Genomic DNA, 23,411 nt, shown 5'->3' on the forward strand with positions numbered 1-23,411 from the left:
GGAAAGGGCATTTGCATTTATTTCTGAGAGCTCAGTGCAGGGCACAGAGAAGGCAAGGCGTGCACGCGTCCCCCGGGAGCTGGCCATCTAGATGGGGCAGTGGTGCAGACACGGGCAGGGCACTTGGGGAGGGCGAACTCCACTCCCTCTCCTAGGCTGGACTGGTCCCGCCAGCCTTGGTTGCTCTCTGCTGTGTAGGGGCTGGGCTCCCTGGGTGGGATGTGCTTGCAAAGCAGCAGCTACTCCCTGCCTGGGCAGGACTCTCTCTTCCTTGGCTTTGTCTTGGTTACAAGCTGAGTCCTGGATCAGGCCTGGAGAGCCTGGCGTTTGTTCCTGCCTCTGCCTTGCACGCAAACACAAGCATCCTTAAAGCATCGAGAACTAGGTCCTGCTCTGTGAGTCTACGGGAGATGCATTGGCTTGATCGGAGCAGCCCTCATTTACAGCCGTGGGACTGGAAGCAGAATCCGGCCCTGCGTGGGAAGCTGTGTGTCACTAGACTCAGTCCTGGGCTAGAGCTAAAAAAAATTGGATCGTAGGATGCAATATGGATTTGTATCCTGCTATCTTGTGAAGTATCGGGCCTAGCAGCGAATGCTTTTTGCCATTGGAAAGCTCTGAATTCCGGGTATTCCTGCATTGCGGATTCAGGGTTTTCGGGCTGGCATTTCAAAATCGACTCCTCCGTTTTTCGCTCGGTTTGAGTTAGGCTGCTTACGTGTCTGAAAGGCGGGCGTAGATGCTTGTAGAGAACCAAGCAGGCTGCACTGAGACCTCTCCCAAAATCTGTCCCCAAATCTGTGTCAATGTGGAAGGAAGGCGGTAATCGGAATAATGGGCATTTCCATGTCCGTCATTAGCTCAAAAGCTGTGAGGGTTTCGAACACGGGAGTGGATCAGTACGGATGCTTTCTGACCTGGGAACCTTTTCCAAGTGCGGGTCTGAAGTCGGAGCAGCGATCCGCAGGGAAAAACCAGCGGTTTCTGCTTGTCCGGCAGACAGCTCCTTGCAGAAGAGATCCCTTTTGATTAGTTCGAGCCAGGCGTTGGGGCAGCCTGAGGACACTGGACGCCGGGTCTCCGAGAGGGCTGCTCCGGTAGGAGAAACAGCATTTGCAGGCGATTGCACTGGAATTTCCCAGGTCCCAAGTCTGGCCGGTGTTATGCCTCTTAATCCCAATAACCAGTTTCCTAGCCAGGGTGTTTGCTGAGGTTTTCAAGTCAAGGTGATCTGGTCGGACTTTGAACTTTAAATCTTCTTCTTCTCTGGCAAGCCTGGTGAAATGAGTGAGAGATGGCAGGGGCGCTACCAAACATCTGTAAAGCATGGTGTTCCTTGCGTGGCGGTTTTACAGGTGCATTATTGCTAATAGAGGCTCTCAAAGACCTACTGGGTCATTTAATTACTGGGCCATTGTTGTGTAACTCATATGTTCCCTTGCTACCCAGCATAGGTATTTTGGAGCCTCCGACTAGGATTACAGCAAGGCTTGGTGGAGAATACGGGTGGAGAACTTGTGTAAGAGCTTGTGCCAAACTGACAAGTCGGTGTGCAAAGGCATTAGGATTTCGATCAGTGGGGGTTTCTAGTGTTTCTGCTGAGTATTTTGGCAAAGGTAGGAAAATAATTGAATTGTGAGAAGTAAATGAGAAGGCCTCTCAGGTCCTCTCTGAGGAGCGAGGTCGGGAGCTACTGCTGGGCTGCTGTGGCTGGGGCAGAGCACTGCTTCCCGTAGCATCTGCACGGCTGTGCTCCCGTCCCAGCGATGTGCTGCCCGACCCTGCCTTTCTTACTGCTTCGGGCTGGACACGAGCGGGGTGAGAAACACTAATGATGCGTTTTCAGGCCGTTCTGTCTGATTTGATGGAAATGGTGGTTTTTTTAACGAACCCAGTTCCATATAGCGCTGTCTGAGATCTAATCGGTGAGTCCACATGGGGTGAGACGTGCCTGAGCTTGTACCTGTGAGAGCAGATATCAAAATGTCTAACATCAGCCCACAACGGAAAAGAAGAGCTGCTTCTCCCTGGTCTTACCTTTCTTTGAGGGCCTCATAACGCCAGCGCTTCTGAGCGCAATGGATATAATGTGTGTTGCACCAACTAGGCGTGTTAAGAGGAACTAAAAACTAGTCATGATCTTAACTCTAGTGGTTTAGGCTCTAGATGTTAACATTGCCCTATTGGATCCACTGGTCATTTAGCTAGTAGTTATGCAAGCATAGCTAAATTGGATTTGATTTAGCAAAGGGTGTTTATGGCCAGTAGTGATGCCACTTCATCTTCAGCTAGTTCCTTTCATCTGACAGTCTCCGAGCATCTTCTTATAAATGCAAATGGAGCCTGTGCTGCGGGTGGGCTCGTTTCCATTTTATAGATTGGGAAATTGAAACAGGGTGGGGAGGCGAGTTGCCCAAGGCCATGCAGTGAGTCAGTGGCAGAGGCAGGAATGGCATGCTGAGCTGTGGTTTTCATAATTTAGAACTGGTTTAGTGAGCTGTGAACCGTGTCAGCATGTTGCAGTTTATACCCTCTTCCCCGCAAGCCTGTCTCTAATGGGAACCCAACATATCATCGACCACTGGGGCAAGGGTGCCCAGCAGCAGACATCTCGAAGGAGGTGCCAGGCTGTTTCCATAGCAGGGTCTGAATTGCCAGCGCGTCTCTGAAATGAGTGCATGCTTCTGTGGAGGATTTCCCCCCGCACCAGGCTGCTGCCTTCGGGGTGCTCCCGAAAGCAGGTTGCTGCAGCTCTGTGAGCTCAGGCCTAGGTGTGACTCATTAAGCCCTGATTTATGAATGCTTTTCTCTAATGCTTGCTGAAAGCCAAAGTGTGTCCCCTGCTGCCTTCACGAGCATTAGAGATGCCGGTACACAGCACTTGCAAAAACGGTGGTAGAGGCGGGCCTAAAGCAACCCGCCTGAGCTAGACATTTGGAAGGGCTTGTGCTGAGCCCAGCGCTACACTTGGAGACCCCCCGGGCGACCTTCCACGTGCGCGCTGCTGTGCGTGGGGAGCTCAGGAAGGCGCGTTATGGAAGATGCCTCTTGACACGAGAGGATGAAGCTCAAAGGTATTCTCTCGCAAGGTGCTTACATCTGCAAGAACCAGCTCTGCTCCGTTAAAAGTGGATAGATGGTCCAGCGGAGGATTCGCGTGTGCAGACCGAAGTGGGTCCAGATGTTGACACGAGGCCATCACATCTGGCATCAGAACTGATCTCCTTCCACGGCAGCTCCTCCAGAATGGGGTCTTTGTGCGAGAAGGGCAGAGGAAGGTGGCAGCTGCCTGGAGAAGCTGCCTGCCTTTTGAAGCTCCTCGGCGCAGAGCTAACTTAGACTGATAAAGGTTTAGGAGTGCTGATAGCATCACAAGCTTTACAGCCTGGGAGTGCAGGCAAGTGACTTAAGCAAGGTTGCACAGCAGAGCTGGGAACAAACTCCATCTCTTTGCTCCCACAAAAGGCACAAGAGCGTCCTCCCCTAGGCAGCTGGGGCATAGTCACTTCAATGAAGCTGAGGCTTACTGCCTCTGATTAGGACCAGTTACCTTTGTTACCTCAATACATGCCCATCACAGCTAGGTAATAATGCTAATGCTGCGTGCTGTCACAGGATTGGGATGCTAAACATTAGACTTCAGTCCCATTGTGCAGTACCTAAGTATCCCCATTTTACAGATGGGGCACAGGGGCTGTAATTTCCCAGAGATCTTCTGTTAAGTCAGTGTTAGAGCCAGGAATTGGACTCTGTTCTCCAGATCCCCAGCATTTCCTAACATCAAAGCCCAGGCGGTTGCATACAGAAAAGAAGATTTGGACTCTGCGCCATGTTTTGAGACGTGTTTGGGCAGAAGTCGTATTGCATGTCTTGTGTTGCATTGGAACGGGGTTTAATGCCTTTTGTTGCACATGCACAGCAATGGGAACTATTACCGCCACAGTGCAAATGGATTGTGCCACGCACAGCTCTCCCCACACCCATGGCAACCTGGTTTCTTTGCTCACCGAAACAGTGCCTAGTTGGAAAAAACAGAGGGGAAAATTTCAGCAAAGCCCAAAAGAGACACAATGCCCACATACACTCAAGCACCCATCTGGGATATGTCAGCTCAGCAGCCTTGTATCCAGGATGAATCGCTGCTGTTTCTAACACAGAGCCATTACAAATGCTGGCTGTTCAGCACTTTGAGTCAAACAAGGATCAAGATTGCCTTGCATTTCCAGAAGCTGCTGATAGCTATGAAATGAAGGGTTAGTGTCCAAAGCATAGGCATAAGTATTAGGACATAATTGGCCATTTGATTTAATCCCTGGAAATGTGCAACAGTAAGAGAGAAAATATAACAGCTGTCAAAACTCCTTCCCTGTAATAGCGCAGCTCTGACCCAAGGATGTCATCAGTGTGTCTTGGGTAACCAGCGGCCAAACACGTGTGGGTACAGGCCTGTTTGTCCAGCGTGTGCAGCAAGCTGACGGCAAAAGTCAAGGGACAGTGTTGAAACCCAAAAGCCCAACCTGGTAGACCTGTAAGGAAGGACTCGTGGGATGATAGAGTGCAAGGGCCTGCAGTGCCCATGAAAGTGTAGTTTTACCCCAGTTCTTCACGTGGCACTGAATTGAGGACCCTGTTTCCTTAGGTCAGGGCGAGTCACTGCAGGAAGGTGCAAGATGGACCTGCACGTTGGACTACTGTTGGATCAAACTTGAGGGGTTGCTTCCTCTACTAACTGGATTGTTTCTGTGCTTTGTACTTTCAGCTGCAGAGTTACTTTGCAGCCTGCGAGGATGAGACCCCAGCAATTAGGAACCACGACAAAGTCCTGCAACGACTCTGCGAGCACCTGGACCATGCTCTGCTTTATGGGTGAGCACAGCACATGCCAGCTGCCTGGGACTTACAGTTGCAGAGCTGGGGATGATGGGCTGGGCCAGGATCCCGGAAAGCATGGTTTGATCACCTGCTTCCAAACCCCGTGTCCCACATAATCCTACCTGGCAACCATGTCAGGGCACTGATATTAGATCCTTAACTATTGATTTCCTCCCTTTCAACCTCTTCCTTGTTTTCTCTTCCTTTTGCACTTCTCTGCTTTTCTTTCCTTCTCTCCCCTGCTTTCTATTCTGAATCAAGTGCTTGTGTTTTCAAAAAGCCTTTAAAAACTGAGAAGGCCCCCTAAACCTGTATTATCTCAGCTTCTGCAGAGACGATCTGGGTAGTGCTTTTGTAATGACACTGAGGAATGGGTGGTTTCCAGTAAGAGCCACGTAGAAACTCTTCCACCGCCCAGTCCAGGCAATGACTAATTTGCTTCAAAGTCTGAAATCAGTGAGGTCTTCCTTAACCATCCTCTGGGTTTGTTTCCTCAGGCTGCAAGATCTCTCTTCGGGCTACTGGGTGCTGGTCGTTCACTTCACCCGTAGGGAAGCCATCAAGCAGATAGAGGTACTTCAGCATGTGGCCACCAACCTAGGGCGCAGTGAGTATTTAACTCTGCATCTTTTGGGGCAGCTCTGTGGGAGGTGAGCCCCTGTTCTGGGAAAGCTGGTGCGAGATGGGAGTCAGCTCTATGCTTGGTGTATGAGGTCCTGCGCTAGGTTTAGACATGGTGCGTGCAGGAGGAAGTCGGGGAAGCAGCAGCTACACGTGCTAGTTCTGATTTGGATTCTGAAGTACTGCCCCTGCCGTAGCTTGCCTTGTGCAGAGGAGGAAGCAAGAGTCCTTACGTGATGACCCAGATCCCACAGGCTGTTTGGTTCCAGAGGTGTGAATAGGTGACCTGAAAGGAGACAATCCTGATCATAAATCTGCAAGCCTAGCGCTCAGATGTTAGCAGGAGTCCTAGAATTATAGCATCATAGAAAACGAGGGTGGGAAGGGACCTCAGGTGGTCATCTAGTCCAACTCCCTGCTCCAAGCAGGATCATCCCCAATGATCCTGCATGCCATCTTCAGATGTCAGACCTGCAGATTGAAATCCATAAGGCCCTGGGCTCAAAGAGCAGAATAAACTCAAGTGTGGGAGTTTGACAGCAACAACCCTGAGAAACTGGGCTGGGCATGACGATAACATGTTTTATCTACGTCTCCTGATCGCGCCGAGTTGGGGTTTCTGCGCAGGTATCAAAGCCAGGATCTTTGGAATCAAAATTTCGGCTGTGCTACTTGTGCATCCGTGAAAATGAAAAAGCAGGCAGTGCAGTAGGAGGTAGCTTTGCCAGGATGGACCTGGAGGGAGTACCTGCGTGGTCCTTTTCTGCGCTGTCCCACACAGTTGTCGTATAACTGCCAGCAATGCTGACGCTCTTTTTAATTTGCTGTGAACTGTGTGTAGTAGATGTTCTTTCCCTGTTAAAAGCGAGCGGGACCGTCAAAGCCACGTTCTGCCACGTTGCCTGCCTGCTTATCCCTAACCTCTTCCACCCTGCGTCCTCTTAGCCCGGTGAGAGGGGAGCTGAGCACGTACCTCATCATTCACACCTCTCTCTGCTCACACCTTGTGAGCACCTCCTGATTTTCTAGTATCTTACTAATTATTTGAAATGATTTAGGGAGTGATTCACAGTCTCTCAATCCTGCCAGTTATTCTTTACAAACACTCGCTGGTTGAAATGTCAGCTCTAGTATCTTACTAATTATTTGAAATGATTTAGGGAGTGGTTCACAGTCTCTCAATCCTGCCAGAGTTATTCTTTACAAACACTCGCTGGTTGAAATGTCAGCTGGCTGGCTTTTGCGTGCACATAGATCACAGGCTGTTGTTTCTGTGCGTTGACTGGTTGCGTGCAACTCTTCCTCTCTTTTCCACTGCAAACACTTGCAACCTGAATCAAAAGTGAATCTCCTGCTAATAAGTTTTCAGACTTCTCTGCTTCCACGAACCTTCCTGCTAGTGAGCCGGTCCACTGCAGTGTGTGGGATGTGAATGCAAATGTTTCTGAGATGTAAATAATATTCCTAAGCCCGTTTCTTCCAGATGTGCAGGATAACCTCTGGAGTTCATTTCAGGTCGAGCCTGGCTGTACCTGGCCCTCAACGAGAACTCCTTGGAGAGCTACTTGAGGCTGTTTCAGGAGAATCTGAGCTTGCTCCACAAATACTATGTCAAGTGAGTGTCACTGTCCTCTCAGCCCTGCACGTGTCCCTTGAGCTCCGCCGCTGTTTACATTTACCCTCGTAGAAGACAAGTCTCCATATTTGCTTAGCCAGACCTGCAGTGAGTTAGGGTCCATGCCTGCCCCCAGGGTCAGGGGAAGTGCAGAGTGATTTCCTGGGAGCATCTCAGCCATAAAGCTCAGTTGTGCAGCCAGAGGGACTGCTGTGTCGAACCGTGTCCGAGCCCCGCCTGGAGCCAACGGCTGGGACCAGCTTGCAAAGTTTCTCCTGTGTGCTGACAGTCCCTTATGCATGGATGTTTAAGCCTTTTGCAGGGAAGGTGTCGTATAGACACGTGGCTTGTTCCAGTTTCTTCTGGAAACCGCAGAGAACGTGGAGTATACGGGAAGTAACAAAGGCTCATCCTCAAACCTCCTTTACTGACTTTGGGTAAAATATTTAAGAGCGTGTAAGGGGCTGGGGACCTTAAACCCCAGTGACTGACCATGAGACTGAGGCTCCCAGGCCCCTTGGATATTTTACCTTTAACAACTCCAGTGTTCATGACCCCATAAACGTTTATAAATGTACAGGCACTACCTGACTGTTGCAGTGTTTTATGCATTACCTGTACTCTGCTTCTCTGTCTTGTGTGATGCCAGCTCTGCATTCGTTGGAGGCTCTCGTTTTTATTATTTTTATTTTGCTGTGATCATGTATGGGGATGGGGCTATACTGGGCCGCTCACTTGTCTGATGCTTTGAAAGAAAGGAATCTGGTAGATGTATAAGCTATGCATTTAAAGAAGAGAGCTCCCAGACTTGGTAGATTTTAATTTTTTTTTAAGTCTTTGTGTTATCCAAAAAGCTGCCGACACGTGTCTCATCCAGAGGGCAGATACCTGGGGCATGCCCAGAAATCTGACCTTAGCTAATGTGCAGCCGACTAGTTCTCCTGGCCCTTGAGACTACAAAGAGAAATGTGCAGCTGTCGCAGATGCACAGCCCCGAGAAGCCTTGAGCCCTGAGGCTGCTGGTGGAAGAGGAGGGTCGATACGCTAAAGACAACGGGATCCCACTTGGGCTGTCTGGGGCTTGTTTGTACTGTAGCTCAGGGCCATATTGTGGGGATTGGAAGAACAGATGGGTGGAGAATGTATTTGGACTTGTAAGGTCATGTGCTCAGCAAGGGCACTCGGGGCTTTCTTCTCGGTGCCAAAGCTGACCGTTCTTGTGTTTTATCTGTCGGAGGAATGCCTTGGTCTGCAGTCATGATCACCTGACCTTGTTCCTTACGCTGGTATCTGGGCTGGAATTCATCCGCTTTGACTTGGATCTGGTGAGGATTCGGGTCTTGTCTCCCTGGCTTTGCTGATGGACAGAATGCGTATAGAGCAGGAAAGCCCCGTATACCACATATCGACGGGTGTTGCAATGTAGCTGTGATGGTCTAGGAAACGTATGAGAAACGAGGGGCTTCTTTTTGTGACATCTTTTTATTAGACTGACTCTAATCAGAAGAGATGATGCATAAGGTTTTTGGGAACAAAGTACCTTTGTTCCTGGAAGCATATTTAGGGCCAGTTAAGTATTTAATCAATTCCTCTTCTTGGCTACATCCTTACAGCTTAGGAGGAATTCTTGGTCAGAGCCATCTTCTAGTTTCACAAGTTAGCGCTTCTCCAAATCAACAGAAAATGTGACTTTCTAACCTCTGGTAATCTGCAAATCACTTCCCTAAGCTCGCCAACATACCCTGAGCTTTAAAACGACAGGATAGGTCATCCTCTGTGCCCTAAAGAGCTCACAGGCCTAGACAGAGATGAGATGCAGTCCGTTGCCCAGGAAAGGGAAGTCTGGTTCGCTGGCGAGGTCAAAGAAGTGGGAATGATTCCTGGAAGAAGGGCTTTGAAAAGGGATGTCTGGCTACCGATAGAGCTGCTGCTGTAGGTGTGTGGAGATCACAAGGTCAGAGGCAAAAAACAGCGAATAGGAAAAGAAAGAGGGTGAGAGGAGTGGGAGGGAGCACGAGTATTTGGGTGAGGAACTGAGAGGAGAGATGTAAGTGGGCGTGAGTTGCTGTAGGGACTTTCTGGCAACAAGAGACCAGTGAAGGAAGCGAGGCTGAGGGACTCTGGGACCCCAGCGAGCAGGTTCTCAAATAAGCACGGTCTCCTATTGCAGTAGTGGAGGGAGATGATGGAGCTCGAGAAGACTGGGCCTGTCATGAGCAGCACTGCCGGAGGGAGCAGGAGAAATGACGGGGGCTTCCTTTCTGATTCCCTAAGCAACATCAGGCTATAAGGTAGTCACCGCGCTGCCTTTGCATCCCTAAGGGAGCTGGTGATGTGGAAGACGCTAGCACTGAGAAGGGGGGCAGCGTGATGTGAGAAAGAAGAGCTGGCTGCAATGCAGGACTGTCTGCTGATGGGATTGCTTAAGCGCTTTGAACACCAGAGTTATTCAGGCACCTGTTACAATACTCAGACCTGGAGCTGCACTGAAGCTTCAGCAGACTCCAATTGCAATGCTCTTTGAGTCATGGACTCTGCTCGCTTTCTCCAGTGAGTCTGTTTCCATCAGCCGCTCTGTGGCACAGGCTGACTTCTTGCTGCAGGTTCAGTCTCCTGTGATGGTGTCCTCCGATCATCTGGCCGGAGCAAACTGACTACTGCTTTATCAGCAAGTCGGTTCCTGTTTTCTCAGCATCTGCCCACCACGAGAAAAGAGATTGGGTTCCCCAGTGCCAGTGAACTGAGATGCCTGCATATGCATTTCTGCATTTGTGTGTGTTGGTAAAGAGAAACAGAAATGTGATGGGGTCCAATTCTGTTAGCTCACGTTTCCCAGGGCTGCCTCTGTGTTTCTGTAGTTATAAAAACAAAATATTTGATAACAACCTACAGGATGAATAATGCATACAAAGGTACATTAACCTCAGCAGCTTCCTGCTCAGTTAAGAGAGAACTTTTCCAAGCAGTGGCACCAGTGTAGATGCCAGTGAAAGGCTGTTCCCAGCCCTGAGCTGTGTGACATGACCGGTTCCAGGGTGGGTCTTGCTCAGGCATCTGAGAAGCACTGGTAGAGCTGTGGGAACAACTGGGGAAGAATGGGGGCCCTCAGGTCAGGATTGGGGGGTCACCAGAAGAGCTGAGCAGAGGAGCAAAGGATACCGTAGGTCAAGAGTGGAATGCAGTTGTGCACCTGTGCAGTGCAAGCACGCTGACATTTGTCTGCTGCTGGCTACCAATGAGCTCCTCTTTGAAAGAGGAATAAGCCAGTGACAGGTTATTGAAGCACTTGTCATCTCTGATTGCCCCTGCCTTTACCAGACGTTTGTAACCTGTCATTTCTGCACTGTTTTCTTTATACTGCCCTCACTACCTGGTTTGTCGGAGTAAAGGCCTGTTCCTAATCAGACCCTGATGTACTGTGTTATATTCTTACTCCCAGGATGCTCCTTACTTGGACCTAGCACCCTATATGCCAGATTACTACAAGCCTCAGTACTTGCTGGACTTTGAGGATCGCCTACCCAGCTCCGTCCACGGCTCAGACAGCCTCTCCCTCAACTCCTTCAATTCAGTCACCTCGACCAATCTGGAATGGGATGACAGTGCCATTGCTCCATCGAGTGAGGGTAAGTGGCCTTGGAGAGCAGAGGAAGAGGGGCTGGGAGTGGATGCGCAGCATCTCTGCCTAAGAGCCTGAGTGCTGCAGAATAGTGAGGAGCAGCTCGGGTTCGAGGACAGTCTCTTTTCCCCCCAGTAAAGTGTTGGAAGCAGCTTGCATGTTTGAACAATGCACTTTCCCATTTGCTAAGAGCCCACTAACTGGATGAGAGAGAAGTGTGGGAGCTGGGTGCCGGGGCAGATTATAGGGCCTACCCTTGTCCAAGGAGTGCCTCACAGGTTGCACTCTGAGCCATGTCGGCCTTGCTTCCAGAGGTGTGGTCAGTGGAGACCACATATCCCAGTGGTTCAGTGCAGCATCTTGATCCAAGCTGCCAGACTCTCCCAGGAGAGCGAGCTGTGGCTGGAAAAAAGAGCTTTCTGTGCCACGCGTCACTGGCGGTCTCTTTGTGTCAGGGCATCTTCCCATCCTCGGGCTGTAAAATTCCCCCTGTGCTACGGGAAGGGACGCTGCATTCTTCCAGGACCTCAAACCGAGTGTATTCAGTGAGACAGCTGGAGTCGAGGCTCTGGTCCAAACCAGGGGATGGACATGTGTCTCCTCAATATTAATTGCCCTTGAGTAATGGATGTAGGATAACTGCAGCTATCTTTGCAGGTAGCTGTGGAGCAGAAGCTGGGTCCACATCTGAGCCTTGCCCTCCCCACCCCAGTTCAATGTAGCATGTAGGCCTGTAGATCTAGAGAGACTCAGGTGTGTCATTATGAACTATTACATAGTGAGTTAAAGGGGTTTTGTGAGCTTGAGGACAGAGAAGGGACTATCACGCCGAACACTGGCCCTTTCCTCAGTGTTTCTTTGATGGCCCCCACTACCAAAAGCTAATCAGCTGAGATGCGCTGGGAAGTAATCCCTGCTGCAGCCAGCTGGGAGGGAAAAGGCCATACCCTTCCCTTAGAGCCAGCACCCCCAAGTAGCCATGTGACCAGCCAGGATCCTTTCGACCTGACTGAGCTGTAAACTTTGTAATTGTGTCACAAACCCTGTTGGAATAAGGGTATGCGTGCACGTGGAGTTGCTCCGGATTAGTTGTGTCTGGTAACTCCATGTGTGGATACTCTCGGTTCAGGTTAAGAACGCTTTGTTCCTGGTTAAAATGGATTAAGCTAAGCAGAAACAAGGCACTGTTTTTCCAGAATAAGAGCGTCAATGCACAGAGCTTTTAAAAAATAATTCCTTGTATAGGCAAGATCTGTACGTGGTGTCCAGGATCTGTCAGACTCGAACGGGGGTGGTCTTCTCAGCAGGATTTACCAAGATTGTCTGCCATCCCTGTTGTCTTTTTTGCAAGACAGTAACATGGAGAGTTTGAGAGAGAAGGAACGGCCCATTTGGGTCATTCTTTGTTGAACCCAGTGGCAAAGTTTACAGCAGTTTTATCTAGCTCTTTCCTCAGCTTCCTAGCAGCCCTTCTGACTTCCCAGAGGTGCCAGCCTCTAAGCATCGTCACATAGCAAAGGGAGGCAGCGCAGCAAGCTCCCTCAGTAATAGTCAGGGGGTGCCCCTAGCACTATCAGTCCATTTTGCATTGAACCCCCAGCTCTTTTTCTCGGGCATTATATAGGAGATTTGGCCCAAACTGTTGGCTTGCACCATGTCACATCAGACGTAACCCTGCTCTGGCCAGCAGCAGAAGGTGCCCGGGCTCCAGCACTCATCTTCTATGCAAAGTCTGGAGTGTGAATATTGCCGCAGTGTAGTTACAGTGGTTAATGTGTTAATCAAATGCTGGTGAGGACTGGAGCCCAGGAGACGCAGATGCGAGTTGAAACTCATAGGAAGCTGGGAGCGTGGTTCATAGCCGGGAACAGGGGTCCCCTCCGTGAGGTGGTTACAGCTCCGTCACCAGCTCCCCGTGTGATTCTGGCTGCCAGCTGCTCATCTGTGTCTCAGTTTCCCCATCTGTGAAAGGAGCCAACACTGACTCAGAAATGTGTTGTTCCTCCTCCCACCCCCAGATGGGCTCAGGCAAGAGGTAGGGCAGGTGGCACCTTAGAGACCGACTGGTTGAGAGAAGCAGGAGTTTTCGTAGGCAACAACCTGCTTCATCGGATGCTGTGGGAGGACAGTTCAGCCTCTCTGAACCAGGTAGGCTCTGCGGTGCCACCAGCTGTACCTTCGGCCTGGCTTCAGACTAACATGGCTTAACACCCCCATGAGGCTCAGTAAACTGAAGTTTGTGAAGTCCGTAGATGAAATATGGCAGAACCTGTGGCCGTGTTTACCAGGTGTCCAGCATTTGGTTTGGAGAGAAGTGTGAGCATCCTCCATTTAGCCAGTGGGCCGTTTGCTTTGAAGCAGGATGATGACAAGTAGATGTTGACATGATTAACTGTTTTACTGCTGATCATTTTGACAGGAACTTCCAACTACTCTGGGAATGTAGGTGGAGTTTGGGATTTTAGGTGGAGCTTGAGCAGAGGACAAGTTGCCCCCCTTAATCAGACCCTTGGCTTTGCAAACACTAATGAATCAAACATCACAATACCTCGGGGAGGTGAGTATCTGTGGGAAACTGAGGCACAGAGAGGTGAAGGGATTTGTACAATGAGCCCTGTCAAGTCATGAGAACTCAGGACTTCCTGGCTCTCGGCCTGAGGCACGACCGGCTAGGCCATATCCATCCCTGCCCACTTCACTTTGACAGTGCCTCCCGTAATGGCCCCCAAGCTCAGATCAGGCCCCTGGGACCTAGCACGATACCAATAACAACAAGCAGTGAGGCAGATTTCCTGCGACAACCACGTTCCCTAACCAGTTTCTCATCCTTTTCAGATGTCTAATCTAAGGTTGTTTTGTGTCCCTCCCCTCACCCTTCACATGCTCCCCGTGTTCTCCCTCCACCCCTACTACTTGTATTTCTAATCCTCAGTTTTGTCCCTCATTTTATAGATTATGATTTTGGAGATGTCTTTCCAGCAGTGCCGTCCATGCCCAGCAAAGTCTGGGAAGGTGGGACAGAATCATCTCTTAAACCGTTTCTTTTCTGCATCGTTTCCATCCCAAGCTTGCTGCATGCTCTGTGATTGATTTCTTAACACGAACCAATGCTCTAATCTTGATGGAATTCTGTGGCAGGAGAAACAGGCTCTGTGGCCAGCTGTTCCCCTGGCGTTGGAGGTGGAGGTGTGTGCCACGTGCGCTGCACAGGAGTATATGAGGGTCCCCGAGTCCCCGCAGAGGTTTTCACGTAACCTTATGACATACTGTTTCGGCTCCTTCTCCTGACTCCGCACATTACATCTTTGCATCTGTGTTGGGCCGGCGGCTTAAAAGACACTGAGCAAAGGCCGCGTGTAGCTGAAGTCTCTCTCGAGGGAAATTTGATTTGTTCAGTAGGGAGGCCCCTCTGGATATTGTAAGGTCTGTATTGAGAAGGGAACCTTTATGCCAGGCCTAGAAAAGCACGTGTTAAATTGCTTGATGACACTGGCACGCTGTAACCCCGGGAGCTAGGAGCAGCGGGGAGGAGGAGGAGGAGGACACAGGCACACGTGTGTCTTGTACACACGTGTGCCCCCTTACCAGAGCCGGAGCGGAGGCGAGTGCAGCAAAGGCGAGCAGAGCAGCAGCAGCTGATCCCCCGAAGGTAAGTGGGGCAGAGAGACCGGCGCAGCTGAGCCGGATCCGGAGGGGAAGCCCCGCGGATCCCTCTTTGCTGAGCCGGGAGCGAGCGGCGCGAGCAGGCGCGGCCTGTCCGAGCGCCGGCGGGCAAGCAGGAGGGGCCCAGAGGCGGACTCCTGCTCGCGCGGGGCAGAGGACCTGAACTCAGCCGGATACTCAGCCACTCCGGCGATGGTGTCGACCCGGAGCGCTGCTAGGGCCCCTGCCCGGGGGCGGGGCGCGGCCTTCCCGGGGCTTGTCTGAGGAGGCCTAGAGAAGCACGTGTTAAATTGCTTGGTGACACTGGCACTCAGTGATCAGCCACCCCAGGTGGTTACAAATTTCAGTACGTAAGGGCTTTTCAGTGCAGCAGAGGCCGTAGGGTGCCTCCGTGAAGTAAAGAGCATGTGTCAATTGGCAGGGAGCAGTCTGCATCCAGAAAATACCAGCAAACTGGGAACCAGTTGCTGATTTAATTCTGCTCTTAATAAGGAGCTTTCTTTACTTCTAGGGAGAATGTTTTAATCCCCCCGTTGGGCTTTGACCCATGCCTGCTTCTAGCCTGAAAATATTTCTGAAGCCACCACATTCAGCCGAAGACCTCGTTCTGTTTTGCAACAGCACCACTTATTTAACCTTGTTAAGTGTGGCTGTCAGCTATGCTGTGCCTCTGTGTGAAGGGCATGTCTGCGTTTCAGCAGCGCGCTGTCCTTTTCCAAATGCGATGCATCATCGCCATTCACATAAATACACCAGCAGATGTCTGCGTGTAGTCTTCCCATGCAACTGGATTAGGAAATCTCCCTGCATTAGCCCTGGAGGAAGCATGGATGTACTGTGTGCTCCTCTCATTTGTAGCTTAAAGCTGGACAGCTTCCCTCCATTGCACAGGTTTATCAGACCGACACGTTCAGGCAGCGTCTGGGGAAAGACCTGCTGGAATTCCATTAGGATGCCTTTCAGTTGCTAACTTTCTCTCCCCTCTGAAATGTTTTTCTCTATTTCCTGAAGCACAAGAGAGAAACTCTCTGGTTTTCAGAGCATGGGCTGAGTAGCCATGAATGAAAACCAAGTGATTAACATGGGATCTGGCCTCATTCTGGGGTGTCGGAGCTCTCTGCAGCCAGGGGCCTAACAGCCTGCACTATTCTGGGGAAAAACAGGAAAGACATAACCTGCCTAGATAGCTTCCAGCCACTGTTCCCTGCAGTGCTTGCTACTAAGGGATGGAGGGGGGCTTCTCCCCAAAGGCCAGTCCTCTTTCACTGCTATACACTGCTTAGCTTCTGCTAAGACAAGATGCATATGCTCTCAGTCTGTAATTTTGGGTTGGGTTGTCTAGCTGTCCTGGAGGGAAGCAGTTAAGTTTGGTGTAGCTCTGATGTTGAACAGCATGGGTGGTGGCTGGCCTTGGTGTTGGCTTGCTCTGGTGGGTTAATTAGTGGATGTACTGATGTATATATGACCAATCATTACTGCCCCCTGGAACAGTCGACATGCAGGGTGTCATAAGGCAAGCCCGACTGAGTGGCTGCCGTATTAAATTGGAGGTTGCATTCAGTTCTGGAGGATTGTTCCATTATAATATGCTTCTTAAACTTGCATATATACTCAAGTGCAGAAAATATGGATTGCCTTTGAAAGAAAGCAACAGCGGACTATTTAAGAGTACGTGCTTGCTGCCTTGTGGGCTGGGGGGGGACACGAAACATGCTGTAGCAGTCTGAGACTGGTGTTTGTAGTTTCCATTTGTAACCCTGCGCCAGATCCTCACCGGGGGCTTCCCCCCCAGGGGCAGATTGCAGGATCGGGGCTGCTATCCACTTAATCAGTATTGTATAGAGCTGATCCGACCTCTACCAAAGCAAGTCTTGCATCGAAAAATCCCCTCTCCCCTGCCTGAGCTTGCTGAACGGATTTCTTTGCCACATACCCCAGAATCGAGTGGTTAAGAATCCTTCTACCTTTCCTCATTGAAATGGACCCATCAGGATGCAATCCTTTCTGTTGGACAGGTTCAAATATCTGTATTAATAATGAAGGTAATAAATTACATGGCTGGAACTAAAATTGCTTTTAAAAGCCCATTGAGTTTTTCCATTTTACTCCATTTGGCCAGTGCAGATCAAGATCCCGCCAGTCAGCTTTGCTTTTGTCTCTAGTCAGTGTTGGGTTCCCTCTGAAGACCTCTTACTCTGCCAGTTGTAGGGCCAGGTCAGACCTGAATCAAAACACTGGTTTGAAAATAAAATTTCCAAAAAACCCCATCTTTATAAATGCTGGGTTTTAGCAAACAGTTTCATTTTCCTGTTCAAGACCTCTGAGCCAAACCTATACTGGGGAAACCCTTAATTGTGCTAAGCAAATTAGCTGAGAGCTTCTTACTTGGCCTTTTCAGTCAACAGCATTTGAGAGAGTCTGTCTGAACGGCATGGTGATCTTCCTTGAACTGACTTTGTTGCCGGATAACCCTGAGCAAGAACTGCATGAGCCCACAAATCCTCTTTTTGTCTGTTCCCACTAACCCTAGCCCGGCCAGTTGTGCTAAGGTTTTCTGCTCTCTGTGCTGTTCCTTGACACTGGCTGCCTGGTAAGTGATGTGTTTCTCCTCCCACAACTCTGGCCAGCATTGCACATCAAACATCAGGAGCAAAGTAGCTTCCCATTTATTATTTTGTGCCCTGCAGTCTCCTGTCTCCCGTCCCGTTGTAAGCCAGAGAGCTCGTGGCGGCAGGAGTGATAGAGTTAACGCAAGCCAAGCACCTAGGGAGAAGTCAGCGTCAGAAAGAAGCTAATATTCAGCTGTCCCTCCATGGAGAGCTGAGAATCTGTGCTCATATACTTTCCTGATCTCCTTTTTCTGATTCCTCATCAGAAAATTGGAAAGGTTAACTGAGAGCTGCTTTGTAGGGCTCTTTAAATCACATGCCTACAGGGTAATTTCTCAGACCAAGTAAGCTTTGTCACGTCTGCCTTGGGACCCCCATCGGTTTTGTGCCTTGAACAGGGGTGGCAATGCCAGATCTTCCATCCGCGAGGTCTGGAGGTGGTGCCTTCACAGCGCTTCTATTCAGCCCGTCCCCAGGTCTTTTGCCTGGGAAGAGCTGGGAATTGGGTCCAAAGGAGTCAGTTTGGTGTCCCCACGCTGTCAGATCTGTCTGATAGGATGATGTCTAAGCTGCCATTTGGCCGGAAGGGCTGCAGATTCCAGCTCCCCATCCCCACACCTACACATTAAACTTGTGCCCCAGATTTTCTCCTGCAGCTTCCCCAAATTGCCCCACCTGTCCTCCGAGCAAGAGTTCACCATGAAGGCTAGAGCACACAGGGCAGCTTGCTCAGGCCCCAACTCCCTCCGATCCCAGCGTATGTGCTGTAGCTGCTAGTGGGCATTTGGAGCCTCCAGCTGGCATCTGCTACCTGGCAGAGGAGCACGATGGGCCACGCATCTGGTAGATATCCCCCCCTTAGCCCGTGATGCACCGGTGCTGTCCGTCCCTACTGCACCGGTGGTTGCTGTCTCCTCTGGAAACTGTCTGAAGGCTGCCAGTCGCTAGTGAGTTCCCGTGGGAACACACGGGCTTTTTTTCCATTTGGTGTGAAAGGCAAATTGAGGCCAGTTCCCACCCTGTGGCACTGGGCTCTGCAGTTCGGGCCTCGCGGTTGCCCATTTACCAAGTGCTCGTAGGAGGCTCCTGATGGTACCAGCCTAATGAGCAGTTTTAGTATCAAGCCTAGATAGTTTCTGCTGGAGTGGTGCTGCTGGCCATGACCTTTCAGAGCCCAACACGTGCGCACAGCCTTGCTTGACTGACGCCCAAATGCTTTGTGTAGGATTCCTGCTTTGGTGGCAGCTTCTGACTAGGACTCTGCTTTTCCCCTCTGCCAGACGGAGACCTCACGGATACTCTCAGCTGCCCGCGCTCCGTGGCCTCTGACACGAACGGCAGCAAGGTTTCCATGAAGAGCCCGACGCAGCGCTACAACCCCTTCAACGAGGAGAAGGCCGAAGTGGTGTCCTCCAGCGAGACCACCCCAGTGCATGCCGCCTCCCAGGAGAGGGTGGACGCAGCCACAGAAGGCACGGACCAGTCGGAGAGCTGCACAGAGCTGGAAGTCATCAGGTGGGTACCGAGCTGCCCAGATCCACCTCTGGGGAACTGTGGGCAAGGGTCACTTGAACACCTAGGCTTTGACTGATCCAAAACTGACGGTGCAGCACGAGGACCAGGATGAAACAAATATTCTGAAGGACCTGTGACGTAGCACAGGATTAAAGTAACTCAGCACTGAATGCAGCTACTCCCGTGATCGGTAGAATAACAGAATAGAGAGGTGGACCCAGATATGCACCTCGCTAGGGGTCCGGCTCTCCTCTACCAGCACGAGGAGCCTGCAGTGACCCACCAAGTGAGCCTAGAACAGATGGCCGCAGTATAACCAATGATTAGAAACACGGAGAGAGAGAGAGAAACAACCCAAGCTTTTGTCAAGGCTGCCATGGGGCGTGATGCACTGTTAGCCCTGCTCAGTGTGCAGGCATGAGTCACGAGATAAGGGAGGTCTTGAGTCTGAAAAGGTTGAGGACCGCTGCATTGTAGGCAGGAACGTCACTCTCCATGTTAGTGGCAGAACTAGTCTGCGAAGGAGTTCATGGGATGCTCCTAACTAGAGCCTCAATGTAGCTGCATCCTGGAGCTTGCAGCTCTCTCTAATGGCAGCAAGCATCACTGCATCTCCGCGTCCAGCCTCTCCAGAAGCTGAAACCCAGCTGGTGTCAGCTGGGATTGTCAAACCAACAGAGCAGGGAAGCGAGCTGTGATACTTGGATCCTTTCTGCTTCTGCCACTGACTCCCAATGGGCGCCGCTAGTCAGGGCACTTAGTTTCTGTGCCTTGGTTTGCCCATCTGTACGTGCAGCAGGCTATTCAAATTATGCAGCTGTTCTGAACGCCAAGAGAGGGCAATGTGGTTTTTAGCTGAAAGGCTCTGTCTGCATGTGTGGGTGTGCTTGGGGATCAGCTCTTCGGTCTGATTCAATGAAGAAACCTGTACCTGGTTCACTGCTGTAAGCTGTTTCTGTCCCAGGATAATCATTTTAGTAGTAGTGAGCTGTCCCTGCAGAAAAGGGTAAACGTACAGACAGCCGAGCCTGATGCTTTATCACAAGTGTAGGTCCCCCTCCCATAGGCGCTGTGTGCAAGGCCAGATTCTGGTAACGTCCATGCTGGTTTCATACTTTGCAGATTAGCTAAAAAGAAGAAGACGGGCAAGAAAAAGAAAGTGAAATCAGAGGAAGCGGTGAATCCTTCCCCCTCTGCTTCTGCTGAGTCCAGTGGGGACAGTGGCGTGAACGGACTGAGTGACGGTGCTGAGCTGCAGAAAGGCAGCAGCCCTCCCTGTCCAGAGGCCGTCGAGGGCCAGGAGAGGCCGGAAGAAAGCGGCGAGCACTCGGCCCTCAGCCAGCTGGGCCTGCGGATCCCGGAGATGAAAGACACCTCCATGGAGAGCGTGGGGCAGCCGCTGAGCAAGGTGATCGACAAACTGCACGGGCAGCTGGACCCCAGCAGCTGGACCGCCAGCGTTGAGCCCCCCGATCAGTCCTTTCGGACCGGCACGCCAGGGGAGACCCCGGATGAGCCGTCCTCTGGCGACTTTAGTGAGGGGATTTCAACCCCCATGGACTTCTACCGCTTTACCGTCGAGAGTCCAAACGCTCCTGCACCAGGTGGTGGCAACCATGACCCTGCAGGGGATGGCCAACCGTCGCATGTTCCTGGTAGCCCTGAAGCTGCTGGACAAGAGGAAAAAGGAGGAGAGGGAGAAGTGGCTGGGGCCATAGAGGACTCCCAAGAGGGGGTGGCTAAACCCCAAGCCCGGGAGGCTGAAACTGCCAGTGCCGAGGCACCCAGCAAGCCCAAGAGAGACCAGCCCAGTCCCTCCCTGAGCAGCGCTGAGGACTCTGGGGTGGAGGAGGGCCAGGGCAGCCCCTCAGACACGGCCCATCCGTCGGAGTTCAGGTAGGACGGCATCACTGGGCCTGGGGGCTGCGGCATGTTGCAGCAGCGCAGATGAATGCTCTGCGGGGCGCTGACGGCAGAAGGGGAAACCGCTCTGCGGAGAGCCCCCCCCATCCAGGCAAGGAGAGCAGCTCTGTAAGGCAGTTCCTTCCCCTGCCTGGCCTGAAGGAGCTTTCAGGCACTGTGGGGAGCCCTGGCTAGTCAGCGGGGGGGCAGAGCATGGTGCTGAGGAGCCCTGCAGGGTGGGAATAACTGCAAACACTTCTCCCCCACCACGAGGGAGCTCCTGCTGCTAGTGGGTAACACGGACGGTGCCTGTGGTCCTTGCTCCCGCCATGGCCGTGAACACGGCCAGCTAAGCAGTAGCCCTGCAGGTTTGGAGGTGGTGCTCAGATCCCAGCCCTCCCTGCTCTGTCCTGATCCCCACGGAGGCAGTGTAGACGGAGATGAGCCTTGCATGCTGGGGCCCGATGCCAGCTATACGCTATAACTCTAGGTGGCACCTGAGGCGCCTCATGCTCCTTGGCCCTTCCACCCTCGGAGGGAGAAGAGGTCTTGGTGCGTGTTTAACCCCTGCCTCCTTCCCACGGCAGGGTGGATAACAACCATCTGTTGCTGCTGATGATCCATGTCTTTCGGGAAAACGAGGAGCAGCTGTTCAGGGTAAGATTGGCCTTGTCCAGTCAAGTGATTCGGTCTCTTCCCATGCAGCAGTGACCCAGGCCGTGGGACCATTGTCTGGAAAGCTGCAGACAGGGCAGCGGCACGGTGAACCAACCACAAAACCAGAGAGAGAGAGGCTGGTAAGGCCACTTAGTGCAGCCTCCTGATCAGGGCAGGGCCACCCCTGTAACCCGTCCCAGACACAGGCTCATTTACCCTGCACTGGACAGTAGCAGGGATGCCTCAGTCCATCCCATGAATGCCAGCAGCTATGGAAGTGTGGGAGCGGTGGTATCAGCCAGGCGATAAGCACGCGTCTGTCTTGTCGCAGAGATGGAGCCTAAACTTGTCTAGAGCCACCTCACAGAGCTGGTCATTTCCAAGGCCGCAGCCCTGCTAGGAACGCGGTTATGACCTGGGTTACACTCACGAGCCAGGCTGCCTGCAGGCAGGATCGCATCTCTGCATCCCAGAGACCCGGTGCCCGTGTTAACAGCAAACCAGAAGCACGGTTTGGTGAGGCATCTCTTCTCTCTCCTTGCACAGATGATCCGAATGAGCACGGGGCACATGGAGGGGAATCTCCAGCTCGTCTATGTCCTGCTGACGGACTGTTACATTTACCTGATCCGGAAAGGTATCCCGGCCCAGCGGCCTCTCTGCTACCTCCCCATGAAGCACCACAGACACCAGTGAGGCCTTTTGGTCCCGCAGGGGTTTCCCCTTGAGAAGCCTGGATGTGCAGTGAGGGAGCTAGGGGGGCCTCCAAGGCGCACAGCCCTGTGCAGGGGCTCATGCCAGGGTCATTTCACAGCTGTTGAGGGAGCAAGAAAGGTACAGGTCTTCCTTTCTGTGGTACTAGAAGTTCAGATCTGCTCACAAGAATCCCGGGATGGCTAGTACTGCAAGAGAGAAGGCTTGGCCTACAGGCCAAAAGCCGCAGGGCAGGCAAGGGCAAGTCTGTGTGCTGAGTTTTGGAAATCTCCCTTCTCCCAGTTCCTCACACTCCCCTGTGTCCTGTGCCAGGAGCCGCGGAAAAGCCTTACCTGGTGGAAGAGGCCGTTTCCTACAATGAGCTTGACTACGTCTCGGTGAGTTTAGGCTGAGCCCACAGCAGCTGACGCAGACATCCCTGGGCCCAGGACCCAGCACAGGGGACGACCAGGAAGAGGCCTGTAGTTTTTGCCTGGCTGGGTTAGATTCATTTTGCAGCCCCCTTCTGGCTTCAGGGATTTGGGAGCATCGCACAAGTATCAGGAGCGCTGCTTGGGGGCAGCGATCCCTGGGAGTGGAGTCATGGAGCCAGTCCTGCATGACTGCAAGGTTTGTGGTCTCAGGGTGGGGGATCTCGACTGGGGGTGCAGAGGACGCGCCCTCTCCCCCATAACTTTATTTCCCCTTTGGCTTTTAGCTGGTGTCGCATCAGGCCCAAGAAGGGGCGGGGGGGAGTTTCTCTTCAAGGCCTTGTCCCCATCCTGCTTCTCAGCCACTGACATCTTACCACCACAGGTCGGCCTGGATCAACAGACGGTAACGCTGGTCTGTACCAATCGGAGGAAGCAGTTCCTGCTGGACACCGCCGACGTGGCCCTAACAGAGTAAGTTAGATGGTTGTGCACAGCCGTGATACTGTCCCTCCTCGGGCACAGGTTTATTTATCAGCAGTTTGCTCAAAGCCTCAGGGCTGTCCCTCGTATATCTATAGTGGCCTCATTAAGTTAAGGCAAGTGCCTCTGATTAAAGCCTACTGTCTGAAACGGAGTCTGGATCTTATGATCTCTCTGCTGTTTCAAAGTCCCCGAGCTGTGTGCGAGTTGGAGGTTGTGTGAAGTACAACAGTCCAGCCCTGGAAATGGTTTAACACTTGGATTGAACTAAATGGTTTTAAACCACTTGGATTGAATTGCAAAGCACTCCAGCAGCTCCCTCTCCTGGCTGCAATTCCAGCGCGTCACCTGCAGCTTCCAGTTGCGATATCTCAGTCGTCGTTCTTGCACTGCTCGTGTGCGTCTGGTTCCCAAGGTGCACCAGCGACCAGGCTTTGCTGCAAACTGCCATGCCTGCTTGTACTGCAGAATAAGTGTGTGACATTAGCCTTCTCTCCAAGACCAGGCTGGGACTGAGTGCCCCTAAGCAGGACACTTGCTCTTTTTATAACGCCCTTGACGGATGAAGATAAATTGCTCGAGTTCTGAGGTCACTGACAAACCCGCAGCTCTTTCCTCACTCTGTAAGTGGCCTGGTCCCTGGCGGACTTGTGGGTGCCTTGGGGCCCGTGGGCAGCACCTTCCTTTTTTAAGCTAAATCAGTTGGCTGTCCTTCCCACCATGCTATTTCA

At 51.8% G+C, this 23,411-nt stretch overlaps 1 protein-coding gene across 8 annotated transcripts in view; it reads left to right on the plus strand.

Annotated features, from left to right (window-relative positions):
* PLEKHM2 (pleckstrin homology and RUN domain containing M2) overlaps positions 1–23,411 on the plus strand; it is a 32,279-nt gene that overhangs the window by 1,456 nt on the left and 7,412 nt on the right. For 4 of the 8 annotated variants that reach the window (XR_003093958.1, XR_003093959.1, XM_025203602.1 and 1 more), the window contains exons 2-14: positions 4,760–4,866; positions 5,370–5,479; positions 7,009–7,108; positions 8,346–8,433; positions 10,548–10,734; positions 13,147–13,284; positions 13,680–13,739; positions 18,280–18,514; positions 19,637–20,410; positions 21,004–21,073; positions 21,620–21,710; positions 22,070–22,164; positions 22,583–22,671. Coding sequence is in view for 6 of the 8 variants with exons in the window: in XM_025203602.1 (XP_025059387.1) it covers positions 4,760–4,866; positions 5,370–5,479; positions 7,009–7,108; positions 8,346–8,433; positions 10,548–10,734; positions 13,147–13,284; positions 13,680–13,739; positions 18,280–18,514; positions 19,637–20,410; positions 21,004–21,073; positions 21,620–21,710; positions 22,070–22,164; positions 22,583–22,671 (2,144 nt within the window). In the remaining 2 variants the exon portion in view is untranslated. The remainder of the gene's footprint in view (positions 1–4,759; positions 4,867–5,369; positions 5,480–7,008; positions 7,109–8,345; positions 8,434–10,547; positions 10,735–13,146; positions 13,285–13,679; positions 13,740–18,279; positions 18,515–19,636; positions 20,411–21,003; positions 21,074–21,619; positions 21,711–22,069; positions 22,165–22,582; positions 22,672–23,411) is intronic. The other 4 variants (XM_025203604.1, XM_025203605.1, XM_025203606.1 and 1 more) reach the window with 4 other exon arrangements.

This window comes from Alligator sinensis, unplaced genomic scaffold, assembly GCF_000455745.1.
Source record: "Alligator sinensis unplaced genomic scaffold, ASM45574v1 scaffold512_1, whole genome shotgun sequence".
Classification (NCBI taxonomy): domain Eukaryota; kingdom Metazoa; phylum Chordata; order Crocodylia; family Alligatoridae; genus Alligator; species Alligator sinensis.